Consider the following 26,479-nt stretch of genomic DNA (forward strand, 5'->3'; position numbering starts at 1 on the left):
GTGAAGTTTTGCATTTGCCACTAATTAGTATTTAAACGACAGTCATAATTTTCGTATCTCACACAAACCACTTATCTAATATGTCCACTGTGATTCCCCGTAGCTACCAGGAAGCTGTCGCTCAGCGCATGCGCACCATGTAAACTTTCTTTCTGGACTCCCCTTACCATGTGTTGTGGGGGCTTATGAGAAGTCTAAATTGTTGAATCGTACGGTGCGGTTTTCCTCATCATGGGAGGGCAAGGTAAGAGTAAAAAGAAAACCAAACCTAGGAGGAAAGACAACCGCCCAAACAACGGTAAGGCTGTGATTAAAATGACCAATGTCCGGATAATGCCATACCAACTAGTGATCATGCTTACGCTACTTGTTAATGTATTATAAAACTCTAGATGCCGGCCTAGTGGGCTTGACACCTCAGGAGAGAGTGCAAGTGCGAATGCACGAAAAGGTGAAGAAGAAAACAGCTGCCAAGTACTCTGTTGAGCAACTACTAGAAAAGGTTACTCTCCATAACAATCGACAGCAGCTCAACCTGTTAAATGTGACCTTTTGTAGTTTTTCTTCACGTTAACTTTATCATTCCGTCCTGTGTTGCACAGACTGAAGAATGTATGGACAGTTTTGACTTTGAGATGGCTGGACTCTACTGTCAGCGTGCCGTGGACGTGGAGTCCACCAACCTGCAAGCTCTTGACATGCTAGGACACATCTCCTCTGAGCTTGGCGACACAAAGAAAGCTAAAGAAATATCCTTTACTGTGGGTTTTATCTTTCAGCATACCTTCTACTGCCGACTGTAGCTTCCTTGACTGACTTGACGTTTTTCTGCGTGCTGTGGAGCTGAGCCCGGATGTTGGCCACAGTAAGTACATGTACCTGGGACAGCTCCACACAGGCCAGGAAGCTGTTGACTACTACACCAAAGGAATACAAGTCATGTTATCTGCGTTGGACAAACAAGCACAGACCACGGTGAGTGCACATTGATTGAAATAAGTCCCATATCAAATCAGTCTGTCTGTCCCTCTATCGGTCTGCCGACGATTATTCTATTCAATCTGGGGGTGTCAAACGAATATTTTTCATGGGCTGAACTCCCCCATCGTCACGTTAGCATAGTTATGGGTTCCCTCAGAGGGATGTTCTGTCAAAACCATGTAATGTATTATTGCCTCAACAGTGTTAAAAATATCCAGTTGGCCCTGCAACCGCGTGTTAGATTTTGTTCGCAAACAAAGTGAATTTGAAATCTGAAGTCATGGAACATTTTGGCATACAAATATTTAATTGTACCAACTATTGTGTGTTTTATGTTAAGCAGAGATTTTGTGTAAAAAAAAAAATCATTCCATCTTTGTAGAAAAGTTGCAGCTTTTCTACAGATTTTCTGCCAAAATGAAAGGAAGAAAACCATTTAGCAAGAAGTAGACAGACACACTTCATTTGCTTTTGTTGATCACATCTATTTTTCCATCTAGCTCTCAAATATATTTAATATATCTCATATCTAATAAATCGAATAGTTTAAACATTTATCCATCCATCCATTTTCCGAACCGCTTGATCCTCACTAGGGTCGCGGGGGGTGCTGGAGCCTATCCCAGCTGTCTTCGGGCAGTATTTTTATCATCAATCATTCATCTCGTTTGTCGTTCATCCATTCGAGTTGAATACATGTTGCATTCTACTTTCTTGCCGCTAGGTGGCGCTGTTCTTATGCGAAAGCATTGCTTTACTTTTTGTTTTTTTCTGACATGGACTTTTAAAAGAATTACGTGTTGGTTGTGATACTCAGTTTTAAAATGTGTTTACATTTCATTCAGTATGGTATGATAAACGGCACTTTTGATCAATAATAATATAACAATAATAATAATAGAATTTCACAACACCTACTCAAAGGCATGTCGTTTTTACATAGTAAATCAAATCAAAGCAGCACTACGTAAATGAATACTGATTTTTACAGAAGTGTAGGGAGGGTTGGGGCACGGGCCAAGGAGGAGCACTTTCAGTCTTGGATTGAATAGTGAAAGGATCTAAATGAAAGGATAAACGAGAGTATATTTCCACCATTTGAGTGGCATCCTATGTGGATGTCATTATAGTGTTACCAAAGGAACGTCTAATTACTGTGGCTTTGTCTTCTAAACAGGCCCAGGCCAGAGGTGCAACACCTGTAGATGAGGATCCTGAACTCCCAACGATGAAGGATGTTAGCATGGCCCACTGTTCCATTGCTGAGCTTTACCTAACAGATCTCTGGTAACCGAGAACATAACGAGACTTTTTGGACATGTATAATCTTTCTTCATGTCTCTATTTTGTTGAATGACTTGAGATTTGTAAATGTGTATGCAGCATGGAGGAGGGAGCTGCTAACAAGTGCAGCGAGTTCATTGAGAGAGCATTGCAGTATTACCCCGGCAACCCAGAAGGCCTCCAGCTCAAGGCCAGCTACTTGTTCAGTACCGAGAAAAATCAGGTCAGGTCGTACACGCATGCACGCATATGCCCATGGGATAAATGATCACCACATTAAAGCAGGAATATACTGAGTTAATTATTCTCAGCAAATTGAATCGTCTGCCATTAATCAGCAGATGGACACTTAAATTATCACTTGCGTGCGCACACAGCAGGTCATTTGGGTAGAAATGCTTATTATCAGGCAGATATTTGAAGTCATGTAATTGTCTAAGAATGAGAGAGATAATCAGGGGCAGCCGATTGGACTGGATGAAGACAAAATATCCCAAGAACGTTCATTTAATTCAAAGAGTTTTTTAAATGACGACGAGATGAGTTTTTCCGTACAAGGACATTCACTACTAGTTCGAGTGTGCATGTCACACGGTCAGCGTAGGCATTCCGTAGCCTAAGAGCTGGATTAAGCAAAACACTCTCACATTCACTTCCGCTTCATTTTAAATAATTAAAAGAAATTCTGTGCGAAGTGAGTTGGGGACTGTCCACATATCAAGTGAAAGGGCACAGGCTGACCTTTCCAGGAAATGTCTTTTCTATGTAAGAAGTGAGAAACTTATTTTGGGTTTCCATTTAATTAAATCCTAATGAAGTTCTTCTGCTCAACCTTTCACAACCCATCCGTACATTTCTACACACCTTTCTCTTTTTGACATTTTAATTTCACATATTATAAGTAATAAGAAAGAAAGTGGAACCCAGGCATTGGAATGGTTTTAGTGATGATTTTGCATGTGCAATTAATTACACTAGGACATCTCATTTTATTGCAAATTCATTCACGGCTATACAGTGCCGCAAAGTAATTTAGTCTTCATTCGGAATCGGTGGTTCACAGAATCCACGGCCTAATATCAAATCCTTTGTATAAAATTATGTAGAACTTCAAAAAATGTGCTTACTGTAAAACATAAATGTCAAAAAGGTTATTGCCCTGAAACATTTGTTATCTTGGCCTCCATCCAAATCCATCCATCCATCCATTTTCTGAACCGCTTCATCCTCACAAAGGTCGCGGGGCGTGCTGGAGCCTATCCCAGCCGTCTTCGGGCAGATCTTAACAGTAAAATGAACTACTTAGGTTTAATGACTGTATGACAATGGCATGATTTTCAAAATGATGGGCTGCCAGACATGTCTGTTATTATTGCCAGTTCTACTGCCATGAGATATGGCATTAATTGAATGAATTAAAATGCTACTTACACGACTTGTATTTTTTGGAGCTGCAACAGTAATTTACATTGGAACATCTTCAAAACATAAAAGTATTGGAACGTCTGAACATTGAAACCCTACTGTGGGTGAATTTGGAAAGCAGAATGGGTTTGGTTCAACTCTGAGATGTTGGTGTTTGTGGGAATTTTAAGATACATTTTGCAGGGCAGAAGTCATAAATGTTTCTTTGGGTTAAGGTCTTGCTGGGAGATGTTGATGTTGGAATACAAAAGCTCCTTCCCCAAACAGTCAACACATTTTTTTTAAACGTTTCGTGAAATTGCACCCGAAGTATCAGTTGCTAAACTGTAGGGGTCAGGCTAGCTCCACTGACAGAATCCCATGTGCAGATTTTTGATTGCTGGATCCGAAACCGCTACAGAAATCCACCCCGCACATTTTAGTGAAGACGGTCGACCCATTCAGTACATAAAACAAATTATATACAGTATTAATATAATGACTCATTAGCATGCCTTGTATATCATCCCTTACTGTCATGGTTATTTTCTGTACTTCTTTGCACAACATTGTGGCGTCCTTAGGAAGGCAAAGAGTACTTGTTGAAGAGTGTCAGACTGTGGCTGCCTGCCCAGAAACAGACTGAAGCGTCCTCCAGCCTAGAAGATGAGGTGCAGGTGAGTTGGAGCATTTCTATCATCATTAGCGTGGCTAATGTTTCACTTTTATTTGTAAAATACTGCAGCCTAGAGAAGGACTTTCATAGAGCGCTTTGCCACGAGCACAAACACCAGGACGGATAAAAAGCAGAAGATAATGAAAAAAAAGGATAATAAACTTTAAATGCGGACCTGCCATTCTGTTAAACCGTGTGATTTTGTGTGCGAGTGTGTGAGGAAGAAAGACTTGAAAAATAGAACAAATTCTATATGTGACCTGCGTTTGCATACATAAATAGAGCCAATGCGCTTCTGACATGATACAACAATCCCACTGTGGCGCCGTCATTGTGTCCCTTATCTTCCACAGCAGCTTGATCCGTACTCGGACTGCTGTCATGTTCACTCTGATTAATAACCACGTGGCCGCAGAACGTCCCGTACCTTGAAATTGGATCTAGCCATTATCAGAACGGTGCGGGAACCGTGGTTGTGTAATTAGACATTGCAATATTCTCCTTTTTCCCTCCCCCCATAGAACCAGATCCCACCGTATGAATCCCGCATCACCACCTCCAAGCTTCTCATCGAGGGCGAGGAGTACGAGGTAAAAAGATATGTGCTTAGCTCAAACATTTCAGCTCTTGTTGTCGCGCTGTTTGGGTTTCATGGCAAGAGGGCGGCGAAGCACTTTTGCTTTCCAGTGAATAGCTTGGAAGGTGGCAAGGTCATGGCTGGTCTTTATCCCCTTCAGAGTCCAGTGTCAATAATTGAAGACTGGTATTTGGGGTTTGGGGCAATGCTCGAGGAGAGAAAGAACTTAGATAAACGAGAGTGGCACTCAGTCGAGCAAAGACCTCCGTCAAGGTCGAACAATCAATTACAATATGTCAGTCGGACTAAAACATCACATCAAGCTGGCAGATACTCTGCAGCGGTGCAAATTGTGTGCCAATTGCCACACGCTGTAAGCTTTTATTCAGCCCGGTTCCATCTATTGGAAGTGAATCACCGCCACACTTTGGTCTAACGTAAGTACGTCATAACAGCTGGCATCCTTTCACAATGCCACCCTTGTGCAGAGTATATTGGAAAATCAGGACAATCTAAGCTGTCGTCAAATGCTACTGAGGTGGTACGATGTGCAATTTTGACATAAATAACTAAATGACAAATGAACAAAGACACAAACTCACCTTCGGTCAACCATCATGTGTGTTCTAAGCCCTCAGTTGTATGTTGCAACATCTCAGTGCAGAATACAGTAAGACTCCAATGTTATTGTACATGCTGTGACGTGTGAAGCACGTGTGTATGTATTTCCGATTTACTCTGAACATTTATTTAAAACTTTTTGAATGATTAGTATTCTAAAAGGGTGCATCTCCATCTTCACTGTACTTGTGTAACTGCTAAAAATGTTAAAATCTTATATAATGCAGTTAAAAACTGTTTTTATATTTCATAAATGTATTTGATCGCAAAGTTTGACCTTGTACTTCCATTATTTTTTTATTGAAAAGAAAATCTGTAATTAATGTTGTTGAAAATTCAAGAAAGTCAATTTTGACCCTCATATTGCCCAGCTTAAAATATTTGTTTATCGCCATGAAAATTTGAATTTTGACTTTTTTTTTTTTAAACAGTGCATTTTTTTTTAAACTGAGAACTGCTACTTTTGGGTAGCGATCAATGCGAAGGGGTCTCAGTGTGACTTACACTTCTGACAGTACATTTCTTCATTTGTTACATCGTATAGTAACACATTTGCTGAAAAACATAACTTTGATTATATGCTACTAAACAATGATATTCAAATATGTCAAGACACTGATGTTGATAATATCTCACAATAATTATCGACAATGATTTACATAGGTAGGTAAACTAGCATCTATTTGCAACACTTTTAAAAACTCTTTTCAAATGTGTATAGTTTCAAATGTGATCAATCTTAGGAAATCACCGGTGAGCTATATTGTAGAACAGGCGCGCAGGCAACTAACGGGCTCCCTAGTGCCCGCGGCGCCATGTTGATGATCCCTGCTCCAGTGATTCCCGCTCGGTGCAGTTCATAAATGAGAGAAGTTGCTGCCCTGATTTCTTTGTTATGGCACACTTGCCCTCTTAATCACCCATCAACTTCCCATGTTAATTACCATGATTTTTTTTGATTTTTTTTTAGGCTAAATGCTTCTTGTCGGTTCAGTGCAGAACCTCACGCTCATTAGTGTTTGAAATCATTTTCTGTGATTTCTGCCACGCTAGGAGCGGTTCGGCTATTTTCTGTTCTGATTCGCTGATTAATTTGTGCTCGCTCTTGTTGAGAGATTTGCCGTTATTACAGGACTCATCGGTGGGAGGGGAGAACGGGCTGTCAGGTGAATCAGTGAAATGACAGCGTCTCAGTCCACAGTTTCTGACATGGTCATTTGTCTTCATCCGGCTGTCGGTGTCACCAGCTGCAGACACTTGTGACTGCTTCATAAATAATAGCAGAAGTGTTTTGCTGTGTGAGCATTTCTGCATTTGTATCCATTTACACCTCCCGCACACAGTGTTTGTTCTTCATCGATCCCGCAATTTGGAAGCTCGTGACAGAAAATGAGTTTAAAGGCGTCGGCAATCTTATATTATTGTCCGTCTCCTTGCAGTCTGAGACTAATCCTGATTGAATACGAACGCACACACACTCAACCAGGAGACTGAAGAGCAAGGCTATCAAACATACGGCCTGCGGGCCGGAACCGGCCCCCAAGGAGGTTCAATCAGGCCCACAGGATATTTTAAAAGTGAAAAAATACATCAAAGACACGGAATGAATATTTTAATAAGCTGCAATTCGTGGGTCATCCACTGTTTTGATCCGAGAAGAAGACAACAGCAGTCTCGCAGTCTGTCACTAGATGGACCCACCACAGCAGTCAAAGCCAGCTACCTAAATTGCTAGCGAAATAGCATTATCATCAAAGCCATATTCCGACGGTGACTTTGTTAAACGATGCATGATGAAGGCAGCTGAACTTGAATGTCCTGAGAAGCGACAAGCTTTTGCACATATTAGCCTGACGAGGAATACTATACCAGAGAGGATTTCAGACCTATCAGCAGATTAGGACAGCCAACTGAAACAGAGAGTCAAGTCATTTTGTCAAATGTTTTGTAAAAGCTATGTTCATTAAATTTCAACATTTTCTGAATGTTCTAGTGCTTCTTTCGATCAAAACAAAGGAAAGACATGATATTTTGGTTATTTATAGCTAGTATGGTATAATTGTAATGGTCCGGCCCACTTGACATCTACCGAGGCCATATGTGGCCCACAATGTGAAATGAGTTTGACACCCCTGCTGTAGAGCCATCCACAACACTCCGAAAGTTTTGTGCTTGCGCTTTGTGTGCTATGTAAAGTTTTTTTAGTTAGTTCTTGCCAGTAACCGACCATTTGCCCATATTTTCCTCCCACCCTGTGTTTTGTTTGGTCTTGCGGAACGGCGCCAAGGCTTTGAAATTTTCGCATGTTATCCATTTGCCAAAGAAGCATACTGCACGTCTAAACGGTGCACTTTTGGAAGAGCAACAGTGTGAGCTGAAAAACACCTGTTTGTGTCGAGCTCTTTGTCTGCTGGGTCCAGTTTGGCCCCGCACATTCCCTCCACTCGCGTGTGGGTTGGAATTGGAGGAAACGAAGGGTTTGCCAAAACAAGTACGATAATCCCAGCCAAATAAGCTTCGGTTTTCTCCAAATAGTAGTTATCGTTAGTGATTCAATTGCACAAAACCATGCTGTTAATTTGCCTCTTACTGTATATTGAGTAAAATATCCGAATTGCCAATATTAGCCTGACGAGGTTTGATGGCATTTATGAATAAAGTGAAGTTAAAGTGAGGATGACATTTAACAGCACTGGTGTGCAACGTCTGCTCCATTGAAGTGTATTGCTTGCAATCTAATATCTGTCAAGGCTTTACCTTTTCAGAATTGCGGTGAACACTTTCCTTTTCGAAGTTGAGTGTGTTGAAGCAACCCCGCAACAACTGAGTGCAGCCGTTAGGCTGAGAAAGTAACACTTGAAGTATTTCATAACCCTTCACACCATGCAAGCCATGAACTCGACCACTTGTGTCTAACATTCAGTTTTTAAGTACAGTAATCCAAGATGGAGATGGAACAGAGATGGAGCTAACAGGTAGGAGACGGAGAGGAAGGCCAAAGAGGAGATTCATGGATGCAGTGAGGGAAGACATGCAGGTAGTTGGAGTTAGAGTAGAGGATGCAGAGAACAGGGAAAGATGGAAATTAATGACTCGCTGTGGCAACCCCTGAAAAGGGACAAGCCGAAAGGAGAAGAAGAAGAATCCCACGCACACGGTTCATCTTTCACGGCTTTGCTGTTTCTCAGAATTTCTTTGTTCCACTTTTTGTTTTTGCATTCTGTTCTGTATCCTGATTGGCTAAGGGACTGTAGACTAATGGGACCCTACTAGAGAAATAGCTCAAATAAATGGGAAAAAAAGAGCGCGGCATGATTGCTGCTTTTGTCATACGTAAGAGATATTGTTTTGGCTGCTTTTTAGTGCGATTTTTCTGCATGTTTTTTGTGTGCCTTTTTTAAATTATTATCATTATTTTTGCATGTGATAATCAACTGCATGGAGCACACATTTGAGCTGATTGTCTGGGTTTTAGGAGGCTTCAACTATCCATCCATCCATTTTTAACACCGCTTGTCCTGAACAGGGTCGCGTGAAGTTGCTGGAGCCGATCCCATCTGACTTCGGGCTTAAGGCAGTTAACTCCCTGAACTGGTTGCCAATCAGTCGCAGTGCACATATAGAGACAAATGACCATTCACACTAGAAGGCTTTACTTGATCGAAATTGTCTTTTTACTTGGCTACTTTGCATTATATTTTTTCATTCTACATAAAAAAAAAAAATCATTTATGTTGGACTCCCGCACACTTGTGCTTTGGCACCCGTTATTTTTTTTAAATTTTTTCCAATACTTTAAAATCTTTAAAAAATATATTTTGTTGTTTTTTTGGGGGGGGGGGGGGGGGTCGTGGATAGCACATATTGGAGATTTTTCAGCGTGTATTACTACCACTAAATACTTCAAGGAGTGATGAGGGCTTGAAAATAATAGCAGATGTTACACAAGTGTAAAAAGAAGTTAAGTAATGTCATGTAAAAAGTAAAATAAAGAAACACCATATCCACGGTAAATAAGTATATTAGCGAGAACATTGTTCATAATGTGGAAATATTTGACAGCCAGATCAGGTAATTATTCATAGAAAAAAAATTGATTGCAATTCATTGAAAATGATCAGTGTTAATCCTGATAAAATGATGTAGTTAACCCTGCCTTATCGTTTTCAAGTTTTCCTGGTGGGAAAAAATGTCACTCTGGTCCTTTGCATCCGTTTGTCTTTTTTTCGTATTGAAGTCACGGGCCGGCACTAGTTCACCTCAGGTTGCGGACGTACAGACAGTCAATCAGACAGACAGGTGGTCCCATGACAGCTATTAAGGTGTCTTTCAGCATATTTATTAGCCGATGGCTGGTTTCCCTCCTCTGCTCTTGTCACTCTTGTTTACTTTTTTTGTCATTGAACGTTTGTGTTGTGAAACGTAGCTCAAAATGGCATGCCACTTATAATTTCCAATGAGCCCGACCTGCCAGCGTCGGATTTATTTACTTCAGTGATACTCTTTGTGTGCACGAGTGTTCGCGTGTTACAGATATTGGTTGCCCTCGCTTGTGGAGCGATTTGTCTTTCACGTCTCTCTGCTGCTGCCCGCCGCTAAAATGGTTGTGTTAAAGCAAATTGCCTGCAGATTGCTCAAAGTGCATGCAACGGCTATTAAAAATGACTTCCTCCCGACTCAAGAGGTGTTGAAAGAAAGAGGTCACCGTGTACGTAGTGACTTTGAGGTGTGTGCATTTATCTTTGGGGCACCGCTTGTTCACTGACCACTTTTGTGTTGCTTATGATGCAGCCTTTTGTCCCATCTTCTCAGCATGCGGCCACTCTCTCCTTCCCATCGCGGTGCAGATATATTAATCTCCTTGCTTGTTGTTGTTTAGTGTGAAGCGGCTTCAGAAGATCTGAATCTTTAATCACGGGGCCCCCAGGGTTGACCAATGTAGTTAGGAAGCTCGGCACTTGGCGATGACGGTTATCGCTGCTCACTTATCGTAGCTCCCAGATATCTCTTGTTCTATTTTTGTTGCTCTAAAAAAAAAAAAAAAAAAAAAAGCCGGTTCACACCACATCGCTCAATCCTTCCTGCCTCAAATTATTGTCACAGTGTTGTGACAGTCAAACGAATATTTCTGAGGCTGGGCATGAAACCATCCATCATCTTCTGGGATTCAGTGTTTTTGTTTGGCTCTTTTTAATTAGACATCAATTAATTAAAGACCGCAGGTTTCCATCTGATAATTAGTCCAACAATCACTCAACTGCAATGGGCATTTACACACTCTTAACGAGATATTCTCAATTAACCCATCTCTCCCTCGTGCATCCTGGCAGTACACCTCTTTCTTTATTGCCTCCGGAGCCGCACAGGCTTAATGAAAAGAGAACTCAAAAGAGCAAAGAAGAAGTGCGGTGGAATTCGGAAGCTCTCCAGCAAATAATGCGGCCATAACAAGAGCTTGCTTATTGTACCGACCGACTCTTTAGTGGAACTGCAGTGTTTTTGCGTGCGCACGTACACTCTCCAGTGGCGCGTGCCTTTTATTCTTGCCCTTCACCACGGGTGATTGGCTAACAGTCGCCTCCAACCTCAAGTTGACAAAAATCAATAAATCATCACCCGGGGCCTCTCAAGCGCGCACACACGCAGCACAACCACAGGATTCACGGGAAGAGAGTGAGAGCAAAGCAAACGCAGCCTACCTAGGTCAAGGTCTGTGTTCCGCAATAGAACCTTCTCACAGTAACCGACCCAAACAATGACGCTCTACAGCAAAAGGTCAACCAACATTTGACTCCTTTCAGAGCTCAAAAGCATCCCCCCAGGGCGCCAAAGAGAACAATTTAGAAAAATACGCCTAAGTGGGGAGAAATTTGGACTACGGCTCACACTGCTATTTCGGTTTATTAGAGTGCTGAGTGGCGAGCTGGGCGGAAACAAACAGTGGATTGACTCCAAATGTCATTAAATAGATTAAAAATGCTATCGGGTAGAGCGGCTAAAGTGCCTATTGACTGCGCAATAAGCACTGCTTGAGCGTGTCTGTCGATGGCCGTCCCTGTTGTCTTGTCTTTGCATCTCCAGCCTTGTGATATTGGATGCAGGGCTGGCCAGATGCTTATCAGATCCTTGGATCCTTTTGATTGATCTGTCTGTCTAGGAGATTGAATGGTCTGTGTGTGCTTCTGCTGGATTTTGTTGTTGTTGTCGTTTTGATTTTTTTCCTGTCTTTGCAAAGCATTTTCCGACTTTTCATGATAATGGTGTCTAATTTCTGTCTTTCTTTGTGCTTCTTTTTAGTTGGCAGTGGAAGTACTTGAAGGGCTTCTGGAAGAGGACGATGAGGTTGTTCAGGTAAGCACTAAGGCAAAGGCCCAGTTATTCTCTGCAGATTAATATTTCATTTAACTAAAGAAGCGGTCCTCATTTTGTTCAGACGAAAGAGAGTTTGTAGTGTAGGATGAAAAAAAAAATCGACCTCAGACCTACTTGCCTAGTTATCCACTATTACTACTGCAAAACTAAGTTGGCGCTACAAAACCTTTCACCGAGGAATGATGATCCAAATATGTATTACAGTACCGTATTTTCCTCACTATGAGGCGCTTCGGAGTACAAGGCATACCTCCAATGAATGGTCTATTTTAAAACTGTTTTAAAATATAGGGCGCACTGCATTATAAGGCACTTTAAATAGAAGCCACAATAGTGGCTGCGGTTGCATTATGCATCCACTAGATGGAGCTATGCTAAAGGGAATTGATACAATACAGCTTTACTTATATAGCGCTTTTATATCCGCTGTAACCACTTTACAGAACATTTAAAATACCACCTCCATGAAATCAGAATACTGATCCATATTTAAGGCGCATCGGATTATAAGGTGCACTGTTGGATTTTGAGAAAATTTAATGCTTTTAGGTGCAAAAAATACATATGGTTTGTTAGTTCATATAGGTTAGAGCTTCTTGTAATCATGGCAACAATTCTCATTTGTGAGTCTTATTTTTTTGGTCCCCAAATATCATTCTCGTCTTCCCGCAACAGCAATTTGTGTTTGTTGAAATGGCGATGACAACAAAGTTGCAAAATAAGTTGTGTCTTCTATGTTCATACTTTTTCCACACTCTGAGTTATTCATTCGCCTTACAACTCCAATACTCAAGATTTAACCATTTGTTTGATCTGCCGCACTCCATCTTCTCAAGTACAGTCTGCATTGGGAGACACAAAGAAAATCAGTATTTTGAAATGCCCAACCGATACAGAATAGCCCAGATTGTTCTTTCAGCTTGTTCCACGCTGCACTCAACCAGTTTATTGTTTTATGGGTCGTCCCGCCAACAGTCGGCAGTCAAGTAGACAGACTAACCACCCACAGAGCAAACATTACCTCTTTTGGCAGCACCTCTTTACTCCACTTGTGTTTTGCAGCCCATTCTAAATTGCAGTTCACTTCACAGGTCAGCTGTTGGGATTGACTGCTGTTTCCCTCACTTGTGCAAGCAATTGAGCAGAGTGCTTTGTAGAGAGGATTACCTGCTGGAATATCCATCTTCTTGCCCCCCCCCCCCCCCCCCCCAAAAATTGTATGATCCCTGGAAAAAGAACGTCATTTGCTGAAGTGTAATTAATAATCTAAGAAAATTATTAGTTTCACAATAGCAGCACTGTGAGTTAACAGTTAGCACTCCTGCCTTAAAGTTCTGCAGACTTCTCGTGTGGTTGCATGTGCTCCATGTGCTGAACTAAACTTTCTCCACCGTACTCCAGTTTTCACCCACTCCCCCAAAACAGGCATGCTATCTTAATTGAAGACTCTAAATTGTCCATAAGTGTAATGTTGTGTCCATAGGTGTGGATTGTTTATCATAATAATAATAATCAATCAAAACATGATTTGTATATTGCACTTTTCATACTTGAGAACATGAAAATGCTGTATAATGCTTTAAAACATTTCAAACTTACCTAAAAAAATCATAATGATACCTGCACACACATTTGGGGTGTTTCTATTGATTTGAAATGTATAAACGGGCCATGGTTTATCGAAACAGTCTGCAAGCAAACACTGAGAGGACACTTTCAACTAAGTTGCTTTAGTTATACTGTCGTTGGTGTTTGTCTTCTCTTCGTGTCATTTTATTTCTTGTTTCTGCCGTGAGGTAGAAACTGCATGTTCATTAGAGAGGGGCATGAATGGCAGACTTTTTCTGTGCACGGATAGGAACTCTGTAGTCCCTCAGCGCTTGAAAATCCCCCCGGTGAGCAGTGCAGAAAGCCAAGGTGCGCCACTGAGTGTCAAAGAGCACAACAGTGTCTCTCCCACACCCCTCCTCAGGCTCAGCCTCACACACGCACGCAAACACACACACACACACACGGCCTCATCTGACAGATTGAGAGCAGTCATCAGGGGGCTGAACTTTAAAATTTACTGTCGAGATTTAGCGGTGACACTGCCTGTGAGTGGGCATTTGGCCAATTGCAAATGCACACTCGGCAGTCTCTGCGAACGAAACAATTTTAACCGAAATTGTTCTGTCAGAGTTTGTACCGGTCATATTATATTTTCTCTTCGTAATGAATACAGCGTGTGGTATATGTCCTGTCTTTTTTTTTTTTTTGGAAGTACAGTAGTTAAGTTTGTTTCGACTGACTCATCTTCCCTTTTACTTCTCAGAAAGCTGCAGCACAAACACCCGTTCCAGTTCCTCCCAAATCTTGTTTCAAAGGTGCTAAGTTGATGAATCTATTGTTCTTTCCTTAGCAGTGCCATATGGGAGTTAAGATGGGCTTCCGCTTTGAAATGGCAAGCAGTTTGATTGACAAAAGCGTCATTTATTTAATTGAATTATATGTGTGCTCTGTCTTGGGTTGTTGAAGGTTAAAGGAGAGCCTATGAAATTCTTAATTAGACAGCTTGCTTGGCTGGCTTCATCTTTTCTGGTTGAGATTTTTTTTTATCTTCACTCATGCAAACATTTCACAGAGGGCCTTCTGTAAAGTTTTTATGCAAGTTCCATACCATGGCTAAACATTATTCCTTCAAATTATTCACATTTAGCTTTTTTTTTTTTAATGATAAGTACCTATACAAGAGATTCTAAAAATTAAAAAAAAAAAAAGTCCTGAAAGATTGAACCGCTAATGTGTCGAGACTCGGGTATAACTTGGGACACATCCTCCAAGCGAGAATCTTAACGATTCATAAGTTTGCTCCCCCCCAAAAAAAAAACTAATGATGGCCACGAGAAAATTCGTGATGATGACCATAGAGGCAATAATCATGCCATGACCACATGTGGTCCTGGCTCTTCAGTATAAAACTATCGATAGGCATCAGTAAGTAAACAGTTACATACTTAAGACTTTAAGTTCATTAGTAGTATACCGTATTTACCTTGTTTTTAAACTGTTCCCGACCGTAAAAGCGTCCTGTTCAGTTGAACTCAAGTGGGAAAAATTTGAACAAATCGGGTCCAGTTGGTTTTGGAACAGACTGTGTTTGGCCTTTAAATTCGCCTTGTGCAATGCATGTGTTTCTTCTTCGGGGGTCTTTCTTCTCAGGACATGTTTCTTTGATTGGAAATGAAATCCTGCTTGTGCTGAAATCATGAGGGGTGGAAACTCTTTTTATCCAGCGCTGCTGATCTTCTGGTGAGTGCGGCTGCAGGGTGTTAGCTTCCCCCTCAGCATATATAACAACAATTCCGAATTCGGCACGGCACATCGTGAGGCGTTTGTTAGCCAAGCAGTCGAGGGAACCTGCACCTCTGCCCTTTGCCTTCACTGAATAACGTTAGTGCTGTGATGCTCAAAGAGAGGTGGGCGTTGATCTTTGGCCTGACAGGAGTCACATGCACACCTCCAGGTTGACAGAGTTGAACTTATGTTCAGAGGGCGCAGGAACCATGGTGTGGTATGTGTGATTAGGTTTCTTCGTCCGAATATGCCGAAAAAATAAATAAATAAATATATATATATATATATATATATATATATATATATATATATATATATATATACTGTATCTACATATACACACACGCACACACACTTTATTCTGCCACGTTGTGACCAGAGGCCTTGCTGTGGCTGATAGAGACTCCAGTGGTAATCGCAGAATATCTCCAGATATAATCCTATTTCCCCAAAGTAAAGATAGTGTCACGACACAGTGCAGGGCTATACATGTTATTATTCACTCCATTTTGTCAGCCTCCCACATTTTGCTGAAGTATACAAAATGTAATATGTGTCTTCTTCCTCACTGATTCTTGGCAGTGGAGGTTTCTGCCTGATTAATCCAAATGGAAATGAGAGTCTGATTATTGCAGAAGCGGTTTACTGCATCCGACTTGGATAACCTTGTGTATACATTTTGGACGTGGAGACATCAGTTTGATTTTGCAGATTTTTTGTTAGCATAGCACAGGTCACACTTTGAAAAGCTTGCTCAAATTTTGCGGAGATGTGATTGCACAAGCACTCTCAGAGCGGGTCAAAAATTCTTTGTTTCTTAAATTTTTCTGCAGTTTTGAAAACTGTTGCATTTGACCTTATTGTAGCCTGATGGTTCCGGTTCAAAACAAATTGAATAATGTTTAGGATCCCAGAAATGCAGACACAGACAAAGTGCGACAATAAATTTTTTTTTAAATCAAAAACGCAAAGTCCAAAACAAAAAACACGGTCACAAGGATCCAGGAAAAAAAGAGGACTCAACAAAAGGCACTTGCAAAAGATAAAGTTGTGGAACACCAAGAAAACAAATGAAATGACAATAGTCCAATTCACACGATAATCCAAAAACCAAGATTCAAATGACTAAACAATGACTATACTTACAAAACGTGGAACTAAGGGAACGAGAACGACGACGACGAGAGCGAGAGGTCGAGAAAACAAACACTTGAGCAAAAGCAGCAACAAGGTCAATAATCCGACAAGCAGCTTGTCAATAAGCAATAATAAGATATACTTCATTTGTCCCACACTGGGGAAATTTACAGTCTACAGCAGCAAAATTGTGGGTAGAAAGAAGAAAAACAAAGTGTTTGCATTCACAAAATAAATGTTTCAGTTTCAATGTACACGGTTCAATGAAGTGCAATATAAATATAGATATAGACATGGTCAGTCCTTAAATGCATGGCTAATGAAAATTGGCAGCAGATGAGCAAGTATATTGTCGCTGTAGTGAATTCAATTCACTATATAGGTTGAGAATGAGTTACACCCCATTGTATTCTGTTTTTACTTACGCTTGGCACAGCGCCCCAACATTATCGGAATTGGTGTTTGTAGATGAGGAAGACGTCGAGCAACTTTGGAGGCTGGAACCGAAGCTCATCCTGAGCTTGTCAAAGTGACCTAGGAAAACATCTTGTATGCGACCTAATTATTCCTCATCAATTGCTGGGAACCATTTAAGTATAGTGAAGCCGGAGAGACACCTTGACCTGCAGGACAAGCTTTTTAAACGCAGTCGACGGTGTGCTATGCACAAATAACGTAGTATTAGTATTCATCCTTTTTTTCTTTTGAGATGACCCCAATCAATTCAAGTGTTTCAGTTTTCTAAATTTGACTTCGGGCAACATGCCTCTGATTTGCACCTTGCAGGATATTATAATATCATAGAACATTCAGTAATTAGAATTACAATTATTCATTCTGAATGACTGTCACGCTAGAAGTAAGTGGATGTCAATAAATTGGTATTGCACGGACTGGAATATGTAAGTGTGGGAGCAAACTGGAATTGGAGGGGGGGAAAAAGTTTCAGTGTAACTCTATAAAAGGGAGCAGCTGGCCATGGCATCAAATAACTATGAAAGTGTTTCATTGTGGTAATGAGGTTATCTTTTTTGAAACGAGCGTAATTCAACACATCTCGAAGCATTTTAATTGAAAAGTACTGCGTCGACGCGAAAGCGGGACTGTGGGAGGAAATTGCAGGTGCCGTCAATGTGAAAGCTTATCTTGCCTCCGTCGTGAACATGGTAATCATCATTTTAATGCAACATTGCATTGTGCAAACATTTTCCGCTGATGTTGTCGGCATTGTGTGTCCATGAATAGCCTACAGTAAATGCCGCTCTCATTATTTGCCACTTTCGGTATATTTCTGCAGTTGACAGCGACAAGAAAATGTGCCATTTTCCAGGCAGTTAGTGCCTGAGGGAATTGGAATGTTCCATGCCTTGTAAGCATCCTTAAGCAGGTTTGTTGCGGAGCTGTAATTAGTATCATGGTGCTCCTATAGAAATGCTCATAATAAGAGCATGTGGTACTTTGACCTTCACCTTCACATTGACTGTACACCATCTTGAAATGTGCACATTTTGTCATTTCACCTGCATTATCGGTGGGCCAGCCTGGATACCGCTTGAGGTGTTAGCACAAGCCCCGGTGCTAAAATGTGCTCAGTTCTGTTCAGAGTTGTTTGCAGTTCACGCAGAAACGAGATTTCCATGAATGCTTTATTTCAAAAGTAGAATGATCCAGATAAAAAGCTGTTTTTATGCACTTGTGACCTTCTTGAGACGCCTCTCAATAAAATTGTAATACCAATGCGCCAAGTTTCTCATCTGCATTGGGAACTGCTACTAATTATCGGAAGGTATAGATTAAAAACATAGTTAGCCTCAGGCAAAGTCAGTATAATGTTACCAATAACACCTCTGATTTTCATTTCAGATCAAGCTATTGTCCTGAGGGAAATTCATTTGCGTTGTAATGCATTTTTCTTCCAATATCTCATCGCTGTTGCACTTTTTGTTTATAGATCTAAGAAAGTTGCATGAGCAAAACTTGTGTTTCGGAATTCTTGCACAATTTCGAAACTAATCAAATTGTAATCGGATTGTGTTTTTGCATCACTACGCAAAAAGGAGCGGGAGAAGTTAATCAAAGAATGCTATTTAGAACCCTCCACTTGTTTTCTGAAGTAAATAATACATATTTATACTTGTCCTTGTGTCTCCCAGGTGTGGTATCTCTCCGGTTGGGTTTGCTACCTGCAGTTAGAGAGAGCCAAAGAGCAGCAGGAAAGCGAGGGGGGAACACTCACAGAGGTGGAGGAAGAGGAGCGGTCAGCGCTCAAGGAGGTGGCCCGATTGCATTTGACAAATGCTAAGAAGGTAACATTGATGAAATGTGTCAAATACTGTAACTACTTTTGGTGGATTCAGTGCACTTGACTCATAAACATGTTGTGCATATACAATTTGTTTGCTCTTCCCCTTTGTCAGAGATTTTCTCGGACAAAGTTAAAGAAATGACCCGGAAAACAGCTTACACCGGACCAAATTTGATCCACCTCAGGGAGGTGGTTTAAAAATTTGCTCCAGAGCAAATGCTCATTAGCGAAGCAGCACCGGTGTAAATTTGCACGTGTGAACGCAACTGGGTTAAATTTGCTCCAGAGCAAATGCTTGTGAAGAGTTTACGTACGGCGAGAATGCGTTGCCCTCGTGCTCTGTCGGACTTCCGTCATGTGTTTGTTTAATAATGACACAAGACTTTGCTGGTAACATCTTTCCTTTTGTAGAAGTTTGTTCATTTGTTGTGTGTTCACAACCCCCCGCTCCCCATATAATTTATTTTGTGATTTCCTCTCTTGATTTTCTGTTTGGCGCATTACGTGTTTGCTTTTCTGAGTGTCATTGAAGTCATCGTTGATTTACGTTTTCGGGGGCGGTCACTCTCGAGCAGAAGGCACGGAGACCGAGAAGGAGAAGGACGTGCCTGTCCAGTAGTCGCTTGAGTCGTGTATACGTTTTAAAAAGAACCAACACGACAGCTCATTTGTTTTCTGTCGTTTTGCCCCGCTGCAGAAACTGCCGTGTGAACGCAAGTGGGGCTGCACCGACGCTGTGCCGGTGCAGACACGCTCAGCGGCTTTGTACGTGTGAACGCTCCACACAATTTGCTGCGGTGCAAAATATATCGCAACAAAATACATCGGTGCAGCGCCGGAGCAAATGTGTGCCGTGTGAAAACCCCTTCTGAGAGCGAACAACGGTAGTTGCTCCGATGATCACACACTCGGCTCCCTCTCCGCCGCTTCGAACTTTTATTGTAAAATACAAGAAAGACACTGCCCCCGAGATTTGCATACCGCGCCCCCCGGTCCGGCCCCTCGGTAGTGATCTGATCTACCCGAATACACAAGTCACAGACTTTGCTGATGACAAATGTCCACCTGGGCGCGACAGCTGTTCCCAAATTGTCTTTTGGTATTCAACAACTCTTTGTTCCCAATTTGTTTACTCCCACTCTGTGATTGAATCTAGCCTTCTTCCATCTGTTCGCCCCCGTTGCTTTGACGTGATTACTCAAGAAAAGGCCCTCCGCCCAAACGGCCGACACCTCTGCGCTGAGTATGTCCAGACATGCCCAAATTAACCGAAACTTTAAACATGATACAATTTTGTTCATAGATTTCTCTATCACCCTTTTCATAAGTAACAGCAAGGCCTTCTTTTGTGAGAGCAACAAATCCGTATTGCCAAGCTGCAGTTTCCATTATGTCCAAACCAGCGGGACAAGGCGCTACTTACGTTCAGTCACTTAGCAACCGGTGTCAAATACGGGCAAGCTTACGCCATGTCCCTGTCACTGCACTGTGCTGCACGCCATCCAACCCAAGTGCAGTGTGTAATCGGGCTTCGCAAAAGTTAACCACTATATCGCACTAATGGTGGCGCACGTCGTATCAGTTGTAAACCCGATGTGAAATGGAATTTTAGTCTCAGTCAGAAAGCCAAGATTCAGATATGATCTGGTATGAATTCACTGAGGACAATGGAATAGATGAATTTATACTTGTGTGTTTGTGTGTGCAGATATGTGTGTGTGTATGCACGATAACTACGGATGGGGCAAATGGAGGTCAAAGGCTTTACGAGTTAATGTGGTTGAGAGGGGATCCCATGAGCAAGGATTGTGGAAGGGGTGGGCCAAGGTATGCGCATGTCATGAAAATTTGATGACTTTCTCCACCCAAAAATGTGACAGGAGGATTGAGGTGTGTGCGCGCGTGTGCTCTCACACCGTGTTCTTCAGCCGTTATTTCAGCCTTGCCGAACAAGGCTTTTTCTCAAAAAAAGAAAAATAATAATAATTCACTCCCAAAGGTAGCTAGAGATGCCAAATATGCATTGGGACTGAATCAATAAAAGAATGCATTATTTGGAGTATGCAGGAAAACGCTCTGCAATAGTTTGTCACAATAGTTCAATGTAGGTATGGGGGTGTGTATGAGAAGGAATATAAAAAGAGGGATCTTGACAGGAAGGTCATTTGGAGTGTACGCACCAATGAAAAGCAAGCCAGCAAGGTAAAAGTGTGAGCAAAAAAGGCATTAACAAATGACATAAAATCGATGTCATGAAAAAGGAAGTTTTGCACACTAATGGAGAATGATGTGAAAATAACTCGGGCCATTGCCAAGGTGACTGTGGCACGCCTGAAATGGATTATTTGCTTATTAACTGCAATACCTATCAAATTCTGTGACCAAATTTTGTTGAGTTGCTGTTGTCCTAATGAGGTTGAAATAAATTTGCCTCAAGGTGGAGATGAAGCTGCACAAAAACTGACTTATTTCCGACTTACCACATCACTCTTCATCTCCTTTTTTTCCTACTTACCTTTACCTTACCTTACCTTTCCCAGGAATTAGTATCTGAGAAGTATTGCCACAACAGCCTCTCTTCCACACAGAGCCGGTAGTTGCTTCAGAGAAAAGATTCCTTAGGTTGCTTTTTTTGCTCCCTTATGAGGAAGGAGTTGAATTGTGTGTATATATACCGTATATATTTTTTTTATGTCACATGGTTATGATAGGCCTCCAGGTGGACAGTCCGGTCAGATCTTCGATGTTGGTACTCGACTAAAAACGTCCCGATGTGCGTACAATTCAGTTTATGTCACCGGCATACTCTTGTAAACAACAGGGCCCCTGGGATGTGTGGGTTCGGTGTCAGGAAAGAGTGCTTCAGGCTACAAGAACGTACAGCAAAGTGGACCTTGAAAAAGCGACGTGATTACACACTCTTGCACACAATGCTTCTCGTAGCGGCTCTTTGAGTCGTGAAAGAGTGAGAAATGAGATCTGACCTCAGTATCATCACGTGCAGAAATGTCTTAAGGTTGCATAGATGCATCGCAAACTTAGCTATACCTTTTGGAGTTAGTGGATACAGGGATACAAGGTCTAAGATTTTTTATTTAACTCATTCACTCCCAAAGACGTTTTTAAACGTCTTTTCAGACTTGGTCCTGATTTGGCTGGTACTGAATGAGTTAAGATAAAATAAGAAGTGTGTCTGAAAGGTTGCAAGAAGGGTGTCACGGCCATCTTTATGTCTTGCACGTCTTCAGAACGGGCCTCCTCTATTGCCCCCTTGAGCTTATGAAAGAGGAGAACAAAAAAAAAAAAAAGTCACATGGAGCAAGATAGTGTGAGTAGGAAGGTTGCTCCAGTACAGTGGCGTGGACCCTTTTCAGCCTGAAATGTGATGCCCAGTAGGTTCCTCGGTGAGTCCATGCAGGTGAGCGAATATTGTCACTGGCAATGTAGTGTATCTTCTGACAAGATGTCCCTTATGCAACGTGTGATATGATATGAGTAAGACCCAAGGCTGCAAGATGCAATTATTCACTGTATTGGGCCTTAGCTACTGTGAGCACAGCACAAACTTTTACTCAGAGGGAATAGACCTCTCCAGGCGTCTGAGAGTGACAATCCATGTGTTTTTATTCTTCTTCTCCCCGGTGTGTGTGTGTGTGGAGTGGTGCTGGGGAGGTTGAGAAGGGGGAGTGCATCCAACTTTGTGGCTGGGTCCCCCCCCCCCCCACCCCAATTCTTTTTCTGCCCCTCAGAAGCTGCAACCTGTAGAGAAAGCATCCCCTTAAATACATGTGCGCACACACACACACACTGCAAGCGCACATTGTTACGCTCCAAATGAGTTCCCTTGACAGTCCGTGTCAGGATGTTGCTTGGAGCCTGCCGCTTTAGCAAGGCAGTCGCACGCACTCGTCTCCTCTCTTCTGGCCTTGTGACCCTGCACTTGAAAACTCGATAGTACTCTTTTTACTATGGGCTATTACAACTTCTCTTTAGTTTTGTTTCTCCTGCTTAGGGAAAAAAAAGTCGTTAGCGTAAATCTCTGCAGCTGCTCTGCTTACTCTGCATTTTCACGCTGAGAATTACCGCGCTCTGCTTCCTGTCCTCTGTGGCAGGGGAAGCAGTTTTATCACCCCGCTCCCCCTTTGAGTTCAGTAATTACACACAAGCGGAGTATTTTACAGAGATAAATCTGCTGGCTGCGTCGGGAACTTTTTTCGGGAGGGCGGGGGGGGGGGCACTTGCCTGCAATATTTCACTGAGATAGCAAATTTGATCGTTTGTTACATAGCCATATGCGGTTGGAGGCTCCAGTGTTCGATTTAAATATGTACCTTACAGAGGTTCCGGCCATCATTTTATACATTTCTCAGTAAATACAGGAATCATTTTGGGGAGGATTCGATTCACCTGTGGTTGAATTCTTGTTTAATCTAACGTGTAGCACTAGTGGACTTTCATTGACATGTACTCATTTTTGCAACATTGCAGCATGACGTGAAATTGTTACATTTGTGGATGTGTACAAGTATCTTGTTCAATATGCCCCATGACATAATGATCATGAAAGTTTTCTAAAAAGTACATTGCAGGCCACATGCATTAGAAATAGTAAGATTGTCCCCCCCCCCCCCCCCCCCCCCCATCTCTGTGTAGCGGAGTGTTCCACCAAAGAAGCTAATTTGCCAAATGAAGGGAAAAATCTGTTTACCAGCGTTTTGCGAGCCTCGCTGACAGCATGCAAGCTGCTCTAGGATAATTCAGCTGTCCTAAACCGGCACTTGGAGACTTAAAACGCCAGAGCCGCGCACTTCTCTCCGCTCCAAGTGACTGTTTGCTGATATCTTAAAGTTGCTCTGTTAAATCTAGTGGCCCAGTGTGTTAGCGTGGCAATTCTAGGAAGGAAAAAGACTACACCACCAGGATTCGACCTGACAGGATTTTGTAGCTCAAGGTCAGTCAAGTATGTACAGTATGCGAACACGCTCTCAAAGCTAGGCTTGGGACTGGAAGGTCAAAGATTTTGATCTAACTCCAGAGATATTTTTCTGCTTGGCTCTCGACGAAGGCGGACGCTTTTGCACAGCTCCCCTGCCCTCCCACCTTTTTTTCCCTGCTCGCCACTTAGTCTTTTGTGCAGTCTTTGTCTAACTTTTTTTTCCCTAGCCTCCTACCGTGTTTTCATCCGAAGAACTAATCATGGAATTAGTTGGCTGGTCTCTCGATGTAATTGACAAAATGTTTTCGACGAAAAGAGCGGGCAGTGGGGAGCCTGCTTGCCCTCCGGGGACACTTGCTGCCGGATACGCCCTGGATCCATGGAGAAAGTGGAGACCGGTGTGCCTGACAGTACTGTCCGTGGAGGATGTGGAAGACATCTACATTATTGGCCTTTTGATAACAGGTATGCTGCTGTTTGGTGTTGGCAGCTTGCTGTTCTATCGCAAAATTCAACCGACGGGAGCGGCTCTATTGGAAGTGAAGAAGCTGCCGGTCACTCTGGATGGCTTGGCGCAAATGTCCAACACTCGGACTCAAGCGGTGACTGAGCTCAACTGCAATATTGTTGCGGTTTTGGAGCGACTCCGCGCGATCGATAATACCATGGAGACGTTGGAATCCACGCTGCGGAAAGAATTTCTGGATCAGACTGATCGGCGCCAGTGAGGAGATACAGACCAAGGACTCAAGGCTGTCTGGAATTGTTGGCGGCCGTCTCTCCAAAACAAACAACGCTATCTGGCCTTTCCCCTGGATGGAAATACGCACGGAGTCTAGGGCCCCCACCACCACCCCCCTCCTTCTTGGCCATGGACTGATAAGCCGGGACTGTCTTCATGATGAGCAGACCTCGACGAAGCAGCTATGACCTGTACACGCATACACATACACAACTGGACAACCACACGCGCATACACATCCTTGTTATCACCGTCTTCATCGCTCCGATTCTTTTTCCCCCGTGACGTGGTTCGATAATGCGGAGCGCAACGGTGACCGTGCAGCTGGTCATTCTCGGCCGCGTCGCGGTTACCCCCCCCCCCCCCCCCCCCTTATACATGTTATGTCTCGTGACTTGTTGTAACTGTCTAATGCTTATTCATGTGCTAGGGTCTTTTTTATCCTGGACTTAAATTATCCTCGGGAGAGGATAGTTCGAGCGTGGTTTTTTTTTCCCTCTCCCTACCCAGCGTTTTTCCTATCTGAATTCTGATTGTAATTTCCCCATTGCGGGACAAATAAAGGATATCTTAATTTTTGAGTATGTTCCCTGAAAGCTGTAGAATCCTTAAATCTGTAATGCATGCAAATGTAAATAGCACTAATGCAAATTTCAGTAGTATATGGATTATAGAACCCAGAAACTCAGTTTTTGGTTTTGTGTTTTTCTCACTCGTAGCTGTTTAAATTGGGTCAATTAGACCAAATAATCCCATCCATGGCGCTGGTTGACTTCTTATTCAAAAATACTAAGACGACATACAATAAAATATCTATTCTTTGATGATAACATAGGCTGAGCAAAGGAAATAAATTTATCCTTGTACAGGAAAACCTAATAACACATTTTGTACTCTGCCTTCAACTCTGATGACATTCTGAATTTGCAACACAAGTGAGCCCAACACCAACAATGAAAATGGGCTTTTTATGGCAATGTAATGTATTTACAACAAACCACCAGTGTTACAATTTCACAATTGACACACTTTACAAACTATTTGCTTGCTATTTAGTCGAAGTAGTCATTGTAGTAGTAGTAGTATTTAGTTGCATGTGCGCGTGTGTGTGTGTGTGTGTGTGTGTGTGTGTGTGTGTGTGTGTGTGTGTCTGTGTCTACATGTGCATTTGTATGTACGTACATTATGTCATCGCTTTTACTTCTATGGGTCTTGACATGTTTTGACATTTGTTAATAAATAGTGGAAGGCCACTTAAATCTGATCTGCAAAAATATGTTTATATTATATGACTCAACCCTCTTTCTCTCTGTGTGAGATACTTTCTTGTTTTCTTGACTGAACGCTCATGTTCTTTTTTGTGCTTGGCAGCTGCACAGCAAGCTACGCTGTGATGACCAACCGATGTTGGAGCATGTGGAGCAGCTGCTGGGCGAGCTCGGAGGAGAATTGGAGGGCGAGGAGTCTGAAGTGGGGGTTGATGACGACTATGAGCCTGTTAGTGACGAGGAGGAGACAAAAGAGGATATAGCTATGGAACACTGACAAGAGCCCTTGTTTTGTATCTCTCTATAATGTCAAATTTGTCTTTTCAATTCATAATAAGTGCCTTTCCATTGGTCAAACATCACACTTGTTGATCGGAGAACCCAATTCAAGTCGATTAAAATCTGTGGCTGACTCAGTCAATTTAGCAGTATGTTAAATGCTTTCTTGGCATGTTTTCCTCTTCAGCGATCACGTAAAGCCTTTTTTCTAATGGGTTTTAAAGCATTTAACCAATTGTCAAAGTGGTCTGCAAAAACAAAAGCACAACTGTGGTATCTCGAGTTATGCTCCGATCGATACGCCGGGATTCAATACTACATTCTACCTGCAACACATACATTTGACTTATTGCATTGAGACGCTGGTTACAACAGGTTACCAAACATACCCAAACAACAAAAACAAGTCTTTTTTCCCACGTGAGGGTCCTAGCTCGTGTCCTCCTCACTTGGTCTAATGCACATCATTGACTAACCCAAACTACTGCAAATTGTCTTTTGCAGGTCACCCGTCAGGGTCTCTCACCTCTATGGCATGCTATGCTTCTTAGTTTTTTTTTT

General features: G+C 42.2%; 1 protein-coding gene across 1 annotated transcript; it reads left to right on the forward strand.

Moving 5' to 3' along the window:
- Positions 1 to 129: 129 nt before the first annotated feature.
- LOC147203742 (uncharacterized) lies at positions 130 to 26,070 on the forward strand. The gene is made up of 11 exons (XM_086112600.1): positions 130 to 298; positions 393 to 502; positions 603 to 749; positions 823 to 975; positions 2,159 to 2,268; positions 2,365 to 2,488; positions 4,254 to 4,346; positions 4,867 to 4,935; positions 11,841 to 11,894; positions 18,542 to 18,694; positions 25,743 to 26,070. Exons 1-11 carry the CDS (start codon positions 232 to 234, stop codon positions 25,914 to 25,916), a joined length of 1,254 nt encoding a protein of 417 aa, XP_085968726.1. The 5' UTR covers positions 130 to 231; the 3' UTR covers positions 25,917 to 26,070.
- The last annotated feature ends 409 nt before the right edge of the window (positions 26,071 to 26,479 follow it).

Source organism: Hippocampus guttulatus, chromosome 6 (assembly GCF_054856545.1).
Source record: "Hippocampus guttulatus isolate MCC_2025c chromosome 6, RoL_Hgut_1.0, whole genome shotgun sequence".
NCBI lineage: Eukaryota > Metazoa > Chordata > Actinopteri > Syngnathiformes > Syngnathidae > Hippocampus > Hippocampus guttulatus.

Excerpts from the sequence above, each read along its gene's own strand:
- LOC147203742 (XM_086112600.1), top strand. The coding sequence starts at position 232 with ATGGGAGGGCAAGGTAAGAGTAAAAAGAAAACCAAACCTAGGAGGAAA. Across the intron at positions 2,269-2,364 it reads CTTTACCTAACAGATCTCTG|CATGGAGGAGGGAGCTGCTA; the intron begins GTAACCGAGAAC and ends ATGTGTATGCAG. Across the intron at positions 2,489-4,253 it reads TCAGTACCGAGAAAAATCAG|GAAGGCAAAGAGTACTTGTT; the intron begins GTCAGGTCGTAC and ends TGGCGTCCTTAG.